The sequence below is a fragment of the Lathyrus oleraceus genome, chromosome 7 (assembly GCF_024323335.1).
Source record: "Lathyrus oleraceus cultivar Zhongwan6 chromosome 7, CAAS_Psat_ZW6_1.0, whole genome shotgun sequence".
In the NCBI taxonomy this organism is placed as follows: domain Eukaryota; kingdom Viridiplantae; phylum Streptophyta; class Magnoliopsida; order Fabales; family Fabaceae; genus Lathyrus; species Lathyrus oleraceus.
Genome location: NC_066585.1, coordinates 104,838,010 through 104,852,075, shown reverse-complemented (window position 1 = coordinate 104,852,075; position 14,066 = coordinate 104,838,010). Strand labels below are relative to the sequence as shown.

Genomic DNA, 14,066 nt, shown 5'->3' with positions numbered 1-14,066 from the left:
ATATATATATATATATATATATATATATATATATATATATATATATATATATATATATATATATATATATATAATTATTGTATGATAAATAATTATAATATATAATTTTATTGACTGAATCACAAGTATTAAAAAATTGCTATCAATATTAAATTTGATTTATGATTGATATTTTATTACCATTTTTCATTCTTTTTTACTTTTGAGGAGAGATAACTAAACTATGTTTAATAATAGTTTTATGACAAGTTGTTAATTTTTTAAATATAATTAACAGTAAATTTGCTAAGAATTCATAACATACTATTAAAAGTTTGACAAAAAATGTTATAATAAAAGGAGATGGAAAATTTTCAAAAGAACCGTATATTATACTATATAGTTTACATTTATACATTTCAATCTTGACTACACCATTTTGATTTACTAATATTTTTTATGATGACATGTTTGATATCCTAAATTCAAGACTCTTGTCAATTCAAACCTCCATTTAACTAGGCACGGGTCAAAAGTTTGTTGTTTAAATTGTAATTTAGATCTGGTTTCTGAATCAAAAGAAAGAGTTTTGCAGTTGCAGGGAGAGAAGTGGATATCAACCATGTCACAGGTTGTAATATCAATATTGTTTGTTATATTTATGGTGGCAAGTTCTGTCACTGAAGCAAGGAAGTGTGGTTTCCCAGCTATATTCAACTTCGGAGATTCAAATTCCGATACAGGTGGTCTCTCTGCAGCTTTCGGACAAGCTCCTCCGCCTAACGGAATCACTTTTTTTCACACGCCTGCCGGACGCTTCTCCGATGGTCGTCTCGTCATTGATTTCATAGGTAAGCTTAAGATATTATCAGAATGTTGTTCATTCCTTTTTGACATGTCACTCTCTCTCTTATCTATTGTGTTTGTGTACAATAGACAAGTACAACCAACTTTTTTTATTGAGTTCTTGACAGTAAAATTTAATCTCAACAGCAAAAAATTTGGGGTTGCCTTATTTGAGTGCCTACTTGGACTCTATTGGTTCAAATTTCAGCAGTGGAGCCAATTTTGCAACAGCAGGATCAACCATCAGACCTCAAAATACAACCAGGTCTCAAAGTGGATACAGTCCCATTTCACTAGATGTTCAACTTGCACAATACTCTGATTTCAAAACAAGATCCATAAATGTTCGCAAAAAAGGTACAGATTCAGATAATATCCTCTATAAAAATTGCACACATAATTCATAATTTTAATTTATTACAGAAGGGGTGTTTAAGAAGTTGTTACCCAAGGAGGAGTATTTTTCTGAGGCTTTATACACTTTTGATATTGGCCAAAACGATCTCACTGCTGGCTACAAACTCAACATGACTACAGAACAAGTCAAAGGCTATATACCTGATGTACTAAACCAGTTCTCTAGTGCCATAAGGGTAACAGACTCATTTGGTTTAATATCAAACCTTATGCATTTGAGAATTTTTCTATGATGAATGAAATGAAAATTTTATTTCTTGTCATTTAGTAGAGTGTATATAAGGAAGGTGGGAGATCGTTTTGGGTACACAACACAGGTCCTTTGGGCTGTCTTCCATACATTTTGGATCCATATCCGATGAGCTCGGCCGACATGGATAATTTCGGGTGTGCCAAACCGTTCAACGAGATAGCCCAGTATTTTAACCAGAAATTGAAAGAAGCTGTTGTGAAATTGAGGGAAGAGCTTCAAGAGGCTACAATTGTGTATGTTGATGTGTACAAAGTGAAGTACACGCTCATTAGCCATGCCCGGAAATACGGTGAGCAATGAGAATTAATGAGATTATTAGATTGATGCAAAATTGAAATGTGTAATGATGTATAAATTGTTTGTAATTGAAAGGTTTTGAGAAGGGTGTGATTGCATGCTGTGGAAAAGGTGGGAAGTACAATTTCAATAATGTAGCAAGATGTGGAGCTACAAAGATTGTGAATGGGAAAAAGATTTTGATAGCTAAATCTTGCAAAGCTCCAAGTGTGAGGATTATTTGGGATGGGATTCATTACACTGAAGCTGCTAATAACTGGATATTCCAACAAATAGTTAATGGAAACTTTTCAGATCCACCTGTCTCTTTAAAAATGGCTTGTCATGACCAATTATGAATCCATTCACTTTTGTGTACTTGAGAATTTTGATTGCGTGCTTCAACTAAGCCTGTTTGATAAATGGTTTTTATAAAATATGCTGAAAACTATTTTCGGTTTGAGTTTAAACTAATTCATATGATAACAATAAAATTTGTTGTTTGGAAAAGGTTTATAAGTTTAAAAATTGTGTTAGGATGAAAGTTTTGTGCTAGCCATAAATTTTGTAGGTAGGAGGAGTTCTTGAAGGTTGAATAAAGAAAGGTTTTCACAACTAAAAGTATAGTAGTGTACATAGATCAACTTGTATTACGAATAGTGACACACTCTTCACAATCGCATGTTTTTCCAATCTTTATTAGTAATTGAAATTTACATGAATTTCATCAGATTTATGTAAAATCCAATAAATCTCATATAAATTTGAATTAACAAAAAAGCGTTTAAAAGGGTTTAATCAACTATTACTGCTTCGCAAATAAAAATTTATTCATATTGATCTGTACATAAATGTAATATTTATAAATCATTGGAAATATTTTTTTAAATAATCATTTTTATAAAATTAAATACTAAAATAATATTTGTTTTAAATTATTTATCAAATTAATCCTATTTTAGATTGACGACAAGAGGAGTAGTCAACCTATTACTCATACTTTACTTTTTATACATAGTTGTCATTCATAATGGCGCATGTATATATCGCCAGCAGCATGTGCCACATGCGGGAGTTATTCAGTTATTTATTTATTTTTAATTTTATAATTTTTAAATTAAAACTAATTTATACATTATTTCATAAAATTCGATTACACAACAATTGAATAGAAAATCAACGACACACCCGATCCAAACGTCATTCAATTTCATATCCCGGCGCATTAGTCTGACTTCGAGGTCTCCAACAATTTTTCTGAGGTGTTTGAGGTTTTTGAGTATTGACCTGAGAAAAAGGTGGTTGGTGCGAAAATTGTAACGTATTTGACATATTTGCAATAATTTCTCCAAAATAGCCGGGGTTGCCGCCAACGACGCTGTCATAATTGAGTTTCGGTGCTCATGTTGTCGTAGTGGGTCTTTGTGGTTGAATTATGTGTGGATATGACAAACAAATTGGTGAGATTATGTAGTTCATGTCGTCACCCTGATCACATACAAATTATTCCAATATTGGACCAAACACAACAACATAATATTAAATGACTCTATATTAAAAACAACGTTAATTTCATAAATATTATAAAATTCGATTAAAACAATATAAAAATCACAATTAAACAATTAATTAAATAACAATTAAACAATAAAATAAACAAATACAAGAACAAAACAACATAATTATCCGATTACAACCACCAAGACAATTTTCTAAGATCTATGTATCATCATGTTAACATCTCCGTCAATTTTGAAGACATTTCTCTTGTGAATATAGTGAAACATATATGAAGACATTTTAAAGAAAAATGAAAAATGATTGATGAAAAATAAAAGGAGATAGTAAGAAGAGGTGTGAAAAATAATGGGAAGAGAATATTGTATTTATAAAACAAAAAAATGGAGTAGCCACCGCATGTTATGCATGCTCTTAATGGATGCATGTTTGCATTTCTTGCAGTGACGATACACATGCATGCGTCAACCACAATGACACATATGTGTAACAAATAAAAGCATCCGTCAACAGAATTGACTACTCTTTTTGCCGGCCATCCGAAACATGATTAATTTGGTAAAATAATTTAAAACAAAATTATTTTAATATTTAATTTGAAAAAAATAATTATTTTAAAAAATAATTCTAATTGAAAAAGTAGGTGAAAAAAGTTGAACAATTAAAATGCATTACATTAAATTAGATGGATAAGATAAAATTTGTCATTATTTGTATGGTTATTTTTCTCCTCCACTAGTGATATAAATATTGATTTCATTTGCTTCTATCTAACTAACTAACAAACTGAGTTCAGTTAATTTGTTGTTGTATGAATGGTGTAGTCAAATGCCTTTACTCTCTGCAATCAACACTTCCACTCTCCCACTCACCTTCAAATCCCACCCATTTCGTAACCCCTCTTGTTTCCTCCAAACCCTGAACGCAAACCCTAACTCCGATTCCGGTTCCGACGATGATTCCCGCAACAATTCCGCCACTCTCACTCTCTCTTCCTCCCGTGCCCTCGCCTCCGCCCTTCGTAAAGTCTCCATCTCACCCGTCGACTTCACTCAGCGGCTCGAGAAAGATCGCAAAAACGGACCAGTTCATCCTAGCCCTGACTTTCACAGACTCTGCCTCCAACAACTTCACCTATTTCGTAGAATCGTCCCTGAATCCTTCCTCTCAGTTCGTACTTCGTACCTCATATTATCCAATAAATTAGGGTTTAATTCACATTGAAATTGAATTGAGCAACGTGATTGACAAACGTTGTCGTTTGTGTTGTGTTGCTCTTTACAGGTGTATGTTAGACCGGCGGGTAGTTATGTGATGGATCAGTTGGAGTTGCGGAGGGTTGCACTGTACCCTGAAGAAGATTCTGAATCAGAGGAAGAAGGCATTGTCATTCTCGTTGGTCATTTTCATGCTCAGGCCGGCTTGCGAGCAGCGGAAACAGCTCTTTCCGAATTGCAAGTGTGTTTCTGATTCTGTTTATGTTATGTTGTGGTGTCTCCGTTCCATGATTGTTGTGACTAAGCTATCAATTCAGTCCTTCAAGTATCGGTTAATATCATGTTTAGTTGTTAAAGTATATGAAAATAATTAGTCCAATTATTCCCTCCATTCCTAAATTTTAGTAGTTTAAGGTGTATGCAAATAGATTCAGAAAATATTTAATCCGTGGGTATTGTTGTACCAAAATAACTTTGTTCTAACCATTAATCTATAATCCCAATATCTTGGGGTATAGTTGGAAGAAAAAGATCAAATTATATTTTGGGTTTCTAAAACACAACCAAAATAATAACTACTAAAATTTAGGAACGGAGCAATATGAAAACAAGTCATGTTAGTCTTTAGTATCTTGTCAACTTATAACATCAACAGTGTTGATGAAAATAATTTTCATATAGTTTAGGGACTACATGTAAATCGTTAAGGATAAGGACTAATTATTTTCATATTCTTAAGAACTGAGTAGGATAAAGACTGATACTTTAGGTCTTAAATTGAGGATTTACTCTTTTAAATCTCCGTTACGATAGATCTCAATATTAGTGTGAATGTTAATTGTAGGTTAATGTTGTCCCTGAATGTAAGGCTATAGTTCTTCCCATGGTTAAACACCCATTTGTTGTTGGTTTCTTGGTTGCTGAGCTTCCACTTGTAGAGCTCGAAACTTGCGAGAAGAAGGCTCAGAGTGATAGGTCAAATAACCGTGTATCTAGGAAGGAAGTTTATTCACTTTCTCCTTTTTTGGATTTGGACAAAAAGTCATGGGAAACTCAGACCCCTCGGGTCAAGGATGAGCCGGTTTGTATGCGCAACTTCACTTCCGATCAAAGATCAAATGCTGTTGATATTTCACAGTCTCTGGCTATGGCATATGTTATGGATCAGGTTTATATCTTCATCTGGCTTTTTTTAGATGATAATGACAGGAGCTCATCACTCTTTGAATATGAAATGCTAGGAACATATGCTTGTTACAGTTCTTATATTTTGTGGAAGTTGCTTTCAAATTTGTATTTCTTAACATTTCCTTTTTGAACCGTGCTTTTAAAGTTATTTCATTCAAGTTTAAAATCATTTAATCTATCACTTCTTTGAGTTGGACTAACTGTTTTATGTAAGCATGCAATGCAAATACGTTAAATTGATTGCTCTTTAACTGTTTGTTATATGATTTCATGACAGTTATAACGATAGTTTTTGATACTTGGTATGGACCTAATTTTTCCAGCTCTTGGGTTTCTGTACACCTTTTGCAGAAAGCAATGTTACTTCAGCAATCAACATGGCAAAATAATGTCAGGATGAATAATTTGGTTGAGCAAGTACGAGTTATAGCATTTCTCTAGTCTCTTTATTCCTAATTTTAGCCTGTTCTAATTTTTCTTTCTTCAAATCCAAACCAGATCCATGGTCCACTTTCAAGCATTCAATCCTTGAGTAAAATCCTGTCTACACAAACAAAGAAAAGCCAGGTTTTTAAATTTTCTAAATAGATTAGTTTTATTATAGCAATGAAAACAATTTCTTTTCTGTATCTGCCGCCGCGTAAGTCACTCTTTTAAACCTGACTAAATTTTACTATGCCAGTTCTATAACGACTGGTTAATAAGCCAGACCAACCAACGAGTTGACGATGTTAGTTATATCTTATGTTATTGGATATCAACAATATATTAAAGTAGATACTTTTGCAGATTTCACATGACATTGTTGAGGATATCTTGGTGCTAGGTGATCGTTTGAGGGATGTTCTCCATCAACTTCAGGATGCTGTATACGTGACGAAGGTCCTCTCTCTTGCACTTATTATGACACATACATGCGGTGTGTGCATTGTTCTATATACCAATACCAATACCAATAATAGATTAATGTGCTTTGGGAGACTTTATATCTTCATGTTACTATCTCTTCCTCTATGTACTTAACATTATGTGCTTTCCCATTATACGTCGTGTTCATTTCGTTGAATGGTTTTTCCTCAGCAGAGGACCCAAATGTTTGACATGTAAACATAATCTTTAGGCTGATTGATTTACAATTTTTTTTTGAAGCATGGTGAAATAATCATGATAACGCTAGTCCATATATTCAGTAAGTAGTGATTTTCTGTGCTGAGTTACAGCATACTATATGACTGCTCGCTGTCTGGCCCTTTGTGTCACTCCAAGAAAGGAAGATGCAGCAGTGGAGGTTATTTCATTATAGGGAAAATCCTTTTATCATCACAGCTAGATTTTTGTGTACTACTTTAGAAGCCTCCCTTGTGTGAATATAAAAATCTGCAATTTTTTAACCCACTTTTTTTATAATCTCTTCTCATATCACTTGCTTGTTTTACTCCATTATAATTATAGTAATTATAATCATGTGTTACATATTGGTGTTGATTATCCAAAAGGTAAATATTTAGATACCTTTTGTATATGCCTATCAGTATCCACCTTCATTGTAATTTCTTAGCTTTGGCATTTTGATATCCATCGAAGAGATTTTCTCTTCAATTTAAACATTTTACGAAAAATACTTGGTGAAATGAAGTTTCTGCTGATCAGTTTTCCGTTGAGGGAGTATTTGTTAAGCATTTTAGAAATAATAAAATAATGCAGGCACATGGCTATAGTGCATCTCATCTACAATTTTTGTCGAGTATGCAGACTAATATTATGCGCCACAATGAAGAAGCAATCAAGAAAATGAATCACATGCTTGCTGAATCAGAAAAAACTCAATTGTTAGATAGTTCTCCAGTGGACAGCTCTGCAAATAAAATGAATAAATCTGGTGAACCACCTTCTCTTAGTGCTGCTGCCAAGGATATTGAGATGCCCTTACCACCTTTAGCTCTTTCTCCATTACAACTTGGAATCAGGTAGGTTTGATTGGTTGGTTAGCAAAAAGGATTCTTTCGATAATGTCACGCTTTCTTACCACCTTCTATGCATATACCTTTTATTCTTTTGTGAATATATTTATTCTCTTTCATTCCGTTTTGAGTATCTTCTTTTTGGCATTTAGTTCTAGATATGCTTTTCTCTTTTCTTTCCACATTCAGATGATTTCAGTATTTCTTATGTTATTTTGTTGATGTCAGGAAGACCGTGCAATGTTTCTGAAGTATTGGTAGACATGGTTGATACAATCAGACCTCTTGCTCTGAATCAAAAACGTGTAATAGAACTAAGTCAGCTTTCATCACCTTTGCTAGCTGCTGTAGCAGAACCTGAATTGCGCCAGGCTTTCAGCAACCTTATTGAAGGTGCTTTACTGCGTACACATGTTGGAGGAAAGGTTGCAATTGTGTCTAATGCTACACCGGCTGGCGATACCCTCGTATGTATTGATGATGATGGACCTGATATGCACTATATGGTAACTTCAGTTCACTCTCCGTATCTCCTTTCCATATGCACTGTCCTTTTTAACAAACTATGCATGCAAATTGTAAAACAGATTAAAAACATACTATCGACCCGTGGGGAAATTAGGAACATATTAGGGTGTATTAATGTGAAAAAACTTGCAGCTCTTGGGAAACCCTTCACCTAAAGCCCAATCCTAGCCTCTATTCAAACAATTTTTTGATCAAGTACTTTATTGCAAGGGGTTTGTGAAAATGGAAAATATTGGTTGCTTATGAGCTTGTCTGCAGACGCAGATGCATTCACTCACACCATACGGACAAGAACTCTTGGCTGAAGGTATGGTTGAAGACAATATGACATGGAACTTTGTTGCTGGGCTGACTATTGCCCGTGAGATACTGGAGAGTTATGGCTGTGTCGTGCGCATTATATCACCTCGGACCAAAGATGGTCCGCTTGGAGCTGGGGGAACTCGTGCAGAACTTTGGCTTCCTGCACCAGTTATGAAATCTAATGTATAGCATGAGTTTGAGGTTACATGGAAGATAAATTGACACTCTCAAACAGTTCCGCCTAACGGCACCCGAAAGTTGAGAAAGAATAAGATTGTATGGTAAATATTAATCATGCAAAAGATTCTGTATATAGTACTTAAAGTTTCCTTTTGTTGCATAATCAATTTTATGGTTATGTTGAAAATATCATGTAATTTGTAAACAATGTATTACTTCATATAGAAAGGTGCGCGGTTTAAGAGAATCTGTCATTTGAAATCTTTTGCTTCCCCGTCCATTTTAAAGAAAGAAACTTGTTTTCAGTTTCCGAAGTGATTGGAGGGGAATTATTCATCCAAGTTTCCACCTTTTTAAATTATACTAGTATTCTTATGTGGCAAAAAGGTGCAATTTTGTTGAATGACAATGTAAAATTGAATTAACACTATTAGAGTATCTTGAAGACTTCTCATATCTTGTCTTTTTATTGATGTACAATATAAAAGATGATATAATGTCTCGATCCAGGGTTTGGTCGGATTATGATAACTAATTATGAAACTTCTCATATCTTGTTTTTGTAGTTGTAATTTTTATATCGAATTTAAGTTGGATTAAAAATTAGTAGGATAGAAAAATAAAATAAAATAAGTAGGATAGAATAAAAATATATAAAAAATAAACAGAAAAATAAGTCAACATTAAATTAAAAAATTAAATAATTAATAGTTAGTTTATTGAAATTTAAAAATTTTAAAATGAATTATTATTAAAATTTTAAAAAATATATTAATTTTTTTCTTAATTATAACTTTCTTACAATAATAACTGTCATTTACATAAAAATAAATATCATATCTTTATATAGTATATCTAACAAATATAATAGAATTATATATTTGCTCATAATTTTTTTAAAAGTGAAATTAATTATTTAGAAATTTCAAATAGTCTTCATAAAAATAAAAATTATTTAAATTTATTTCATTAATTTTAAATTTTTTGTGTTTTTATTTATTTGTTGAATTTAAAATGATTTGAAATTAGTTTTAAAAAATATATGCAAACTTATAAAAGAAATTTTATAATTTGAATATAATATGTAACATATCATTTTATCATTAAATGTGTATCAACTACATACAGTAATAAAATGACAATCTCATAAAATAATAAAATAGTAATGTATTTTTTTCTCCATGAATATACCAAATACATAATAAGATATTTGTATATCATGTCATTATTATATCTTATCATTGTCATCTTTTATCTTTACATGTCAACTAAAATGATCTCTTAATCTCTTGTTTGCTGAGTTTGAAGGAGAGAGGAATTGAGAGTTTTGGGTATAGGTTTTGTAGAAAAAATAGATAAATTTTTATTATTTTTTTGAAATTGTACTTTTATATAGAATAAAAAATAAATATTTATCATGAGTATATTTTTAATTTTTACATTGTTATAATAACATAAAGTATATTTAAAAAATTTATATAACCTTTTTAAAACTCTCATAAATTTTAAGTTTCTCAAAACTAAAAAAATACTAAATTATAAATAAAAACAAATTTTCTAAAATCCTCTATATTAAAATCCTTCTCTTCTTTCCCCCTCTATCCTTCTCTTTTTAATGTCCTCTCATCCCTTCTCCTCCAACTCCTAAAGAAAGCTTTATAAGAATGATTTACTTTTATATAATTGTTTTTGTTGTTAGAATGTAATATGTATCTATTTCTATTCAATTTAGTCACAAAGTATATAAATACAATAAATAGTTATAAAGTAAACAAAATATGTCAATTTAGAGTTGCATTGAATTAGAATTTTGAAAAAATGCATAAAAAATCTTGTGAATTTTAAAAGAATATGCAAAATTTAATAACTTTAAATATTTTAAAATACTACTATTAAGCTTTATTATTATAAATTCAAAATATTACGCCCTCCATTCTGAATTATAAGTCATTTCAGACATTTCATATAAATTAAATATTTAATTAATTTTACATAAAAAAAGAGAAAATAGATATTATTTACAATATCATATTTCATTAATTACATAAAAAATAGAAATTAAAAGAAGAAAAAATAATACATAATAGAAAGTATATTAGAAAATCATCATTAATGTTGAATTGAAATCAATATTTTGAAAATTTATTCAGAAATCAAACCAACAAGACTTCGATTCAAAGTTTATTTGGTTTAACTAATCACTCGGTTGAACGGTTTATTAAATAAGTTAATAATATAAAACTAAATTTTATGAAAAAGTCACATAATTATATGTTCACAAATTAATAAAATAAATATTTTAAAAATCCATTACGAATTTAATATTATGAGATCAATGATATACATAATTACATAATATTACGTTTAAAAGATTTTTTTTTAAGGGAAAATGGTTTAAGCATAACATATTAATTATTTTTAATTTTTTATAAAAAGTAAAGACTAGAATTGGCCAATGAAGATATTTTTTTGAACCGATAATTTTATAAAACTGATTCCGATTCTTTGGTTCGAACAGTTTTGAACGGTTTAATTTGGTTTTTTTCGGTTTTATTTTAATTTTTATTCATCTGCGATTTTATAAGGCCGACTGGATCGAGTCATCTCCGATTCTCAATCCAACCGATTAAAATAGACGATTTTAAAATATTAATTAAATAGTACAATTAGTTATAAGTTTAAACAATATTTTTAAAACAACTAATGATTTGAGCCGGAAGGAGTATATATAAGAACGAGTATAATTTGAAAAGACTTTATATATTTATAAGATTTTAAAAGATTTTGAGAGTTTTATCCAAACATTAAAAAAAAATTACTTTAACAAAATATTGTGACACGCCATTCTCAATACATTTCATTTATTTGTTAAAATTCAAACTTTTTCACAAAATTCAATTTGACACATAAAATTATGAAAATCTTATGATATGTGTTGTGAAAAATTGATAATAATTTAAAGTTTAAACACACTAAGACATTAATGTGTGCGATAAAATACAATGACAACCAATCATTTCAGTGTAATAAAAATATAACGAGAACATAAAGAAAATTGTTTATCCAATTAAATTAAATTGATCTACAACTAAGGGATGCATTTGTTCTCTGGTTCAATATAATTCAAAATTGTTATAAGAGATTATAATATAAGTTAAAAAGAAAATAATTTTTGGAGTTTTCAAATTAAACCTTATTTTGTACTAAAATGTTTGACAATCTAACTAACTCTCAATATAAGAATCACACAAACCCAAAATATTTAAAGTGTTTCCCAAATTTCTTTGATATTCCCAAAAGTCTATGAAACCCAAAGAATATAATTTTAGAATTTTTTACCTCTGGCTTCTTATGCACCATATATTTACAAAAAAAAAATATAGAATAATATTTATAACCATTAAAACCTTAACGAGTCCAAGATATGACACATTAACAAACGAACATGTAAAATAACCCAGCCCAACCTGAGACTCGGATAAAATGTCGTTGTCACCGACCTCCGACCTGCCGGTTAGTCGAGTGACCTCCCACCTGTTGGTTAGTCAGGCGGTCTCTGTTGTTGTTGGACAATTGTCCTCTTCTTAACCGCTCGTCTACACTGCCACTGGCTTCATCGCGCCAGTCGTGCCACCTCTTTTATTCCTCAGTTTAAGGACATTTCTTAATCGAAAGCTTCTTGTGATGACTTAAAAAAAATGTTGACGATTTTAGCATCTTACATTCTAAATTACTCCTCCATTTTCTTTAAGTTTAGAGATCTCTATCTTGATCGAGAACTTCCATTTCAAACTCACCACTCAAGATCTCTTTGAGTTTAACGAGCTTTATCTTTCTATATTTTGACATCAAAATATCATCAACGTACAAAAAGAGGTAGAAAATGAGTTTTTCATTCCTCTTCATTATGTATAAAAACATGTTATAATTAGTTCTTACAAAACCATGTTCAAGAAAGAATTTATCAAACCGACGATATCACTGCCTTGGGCTTTATTTCAACCCATACAGAGATTTATTCAACAAATAATACCTTAGTCTTATTTTCTACAAAACCTTTGAGTTGTTCCATGTGAATTGTCTCTTTAAGATCTCCACGTAAGATAGTTGTTTTGAAGTTCATCTAATTCAACTCAAGATTATATTGATTTATAATTTCCATAAACACCCTTAAAGAACAATATTTTATCATAGGTGAAAAAATTTCATTGTAATCATTCTCATTAACTTGAGTAAAAGCCTTTGCTACAAGTCTTGACTTAAACATTGGTTCTTTAATTCCTAGAATACCTTCATTCTTCTTGAAGACACACTTGCATCCAACCACCTGTTGTTTATTAGGTAGTCTCACATACTCCTAAGTATGGTTCTTCATCAGTGAATTGATCTAATCATTTACTGTCATTAACCATATTCGAATATCTTTTCTTTTGACTACTTCAATAAAGTTCTTTGGTTTTGGGTCTCGCAGCCCTTCAACCACATTCAAAGCATAAAAAATAAGATCAATATCGTTATACCTTTGAGGTGGTACAATATTCCCCCTAACTCTACCACGAGCCAACTAATAATTGGGAGAGAATGTATTTTTCGCTTCAATAATTGGGAGACAATGTGTTAACTACCTCATCGTCTCTAGTCTCACTAGTAGGAACTTCCACCTTAAATTAGGTCTCTTTAACCATAATTTTTAATTATTTAACTTACAGGTCTTTGCACTTCATCCCCATATGGGTCTCATAAAAAATAACATTCATTCTTGAGAACATACTTCACATTACGTAGAAGGAACTCATGTACATAGAACATTTTTAGTCTGACTATATCAATACCATAAAAATTTTAAGCTTTAATATTTCCGAGTCACACAACTCCACCTTCTCTTAGATCCAAAGTTACAAAATATTCTTTCCTTAGACACATGTGATAAGAGCAATCTGAGTCCATAACCCAACTCTTATGTGTCTCCAAACTTGTTACCACTAATGCACAAACAATTTCATAATGATCTTCATATGAGGAAACTATAATCTGAACATAATCACTATTGATCCCTCTTTCGAGAAAATCCTTCTTGAAGTGACTGGTTTTGTGACAAGTGAAATATTTAAACTTTTAATTATAAAAAACCCCAGGCTTGGACTTTGAGATGGGTTTATTCCCTTACCGATTTCCTATACTCTCACTCCTTTCTATTGAGACACTTAAGCCCTCATAAATATCGTTAACTTCAAATCATTCAACTTTTATAACTCATTTAATCTTATAACCATCTAGAATTCATTCGAAGTGTTAATATTTTCTTACCATACATTACGGCATCCTTGACGTGCTCAAATGGTTTGGGTAATGAGCTTAGCAACAATAGATCCTTATCCTCATTATTAATATTCACCTCAA

General features: G+C 31.0%; 2 protein-coding genes across 3 annotated transcripts; both read left to right on the top strand.

The window, feature by feature from the left end:
• Positions 1-392: 392 nt before the first annotated feature.
• On the top strand, positions 393-2,149 carry LOC127101174 (GDSL esterase/lipase At3g26430). The gene is made up of 5 exons (XM_051038513.1): positions 393-830; positions 973-1,182; positions 1,249-1,418; positions 1,514-1,784; positions 1,868-2,149. The coding sequence occupies exons 1-5, from the start codon at positions 602-604 to the stop codon at positions 2,128-2,130; spliced, it is 1,143 nt and encodes a 380-aa protein (XP_050894470.1). The 5' UTR covers positions 393-601; the 3' UTR covers positions 2,131-2,149.
• A 1,902-nt stretch (positions 2,150-4,051) lies between these two features.
• On the top strand, positions 4,052-8,913 carry LOC127101173 (chloroplast sensor kinase, chloroplastic). Of its 2 annotated transcripts, none has more exons than XM_051038511.1 (9): positions 4,052-4,459; positions 4,574-4,747; positions 5,351-5,674; positions 6,046-6,111; positions 6,193-6,261; positions 6,484-6,576; positions 7,399-7,661; positions 7,888-8,161; positions 8,442-8,913. In XM_051038511.1, the coding sequence occupies exons 1-9, from the start codon at positions 4,118-4,120 to the stop codon at positions 8,673-8,675; spliced, it is 1,839 nt and encodes a 612-aa protein (XP_050894468.1). In that variant the 5' UTR covers positions 4,052-4,117; the 3' UTR covers positions 8,676-8,913. The 2 variants fall into 2 exon arrangements, with proteins under 2 accessions (XP_050894468.1, XP_050894469.1); XM_051038512.1 differs by having other exon boundaries at positions 4,053-4,459; positions 7,447-7,661.
• Positions 8,914-14,066: the final 5,153 nt, after the last annotated feature.

Coding starts and splice junctions, on each gene's coding strand:
- LOC127101174 (XM_051038513.1), top strand. CDS start 602: ATGTCACAGGTTGTAATATCAATATTGTTTGTTATATTTATGGTGGCA. Junction 831..972: donor TCTCGTCATTGATTTCATAG/GTAAGCTTAAGA, acceptor TAATCTCAACAG/CAAAAAATTTGGGGTTGCCT. Junction 1,785..1,867: donor TAGCCATGCCCGGAAATACG/GTGAGCAATGAG, acceptor TGTAATTGAAAG/GTTTTGAGAAGGGTGTGATT.
- LOC127101173 (XM_051038511.1), top strand. CDS start 4,118: ATGCCTTTACTCTCTGCAATCAACACTTCCACTCTCCCACTCACCTTC. Junction 5,675..6,045: donor TGGCATATGTTATGGATCAG/GTTTATATCTTC, acceptor CACCTTTTGCAG/AAAGCAATGTTACTTCAGCA. Junction 6,577..7,398: donor ATGCTGTATACGTGACGAAG/GTCCTCTCTCTT, acceptor AAAATAATGCAG/GCACATGGCTATAGTGCATC.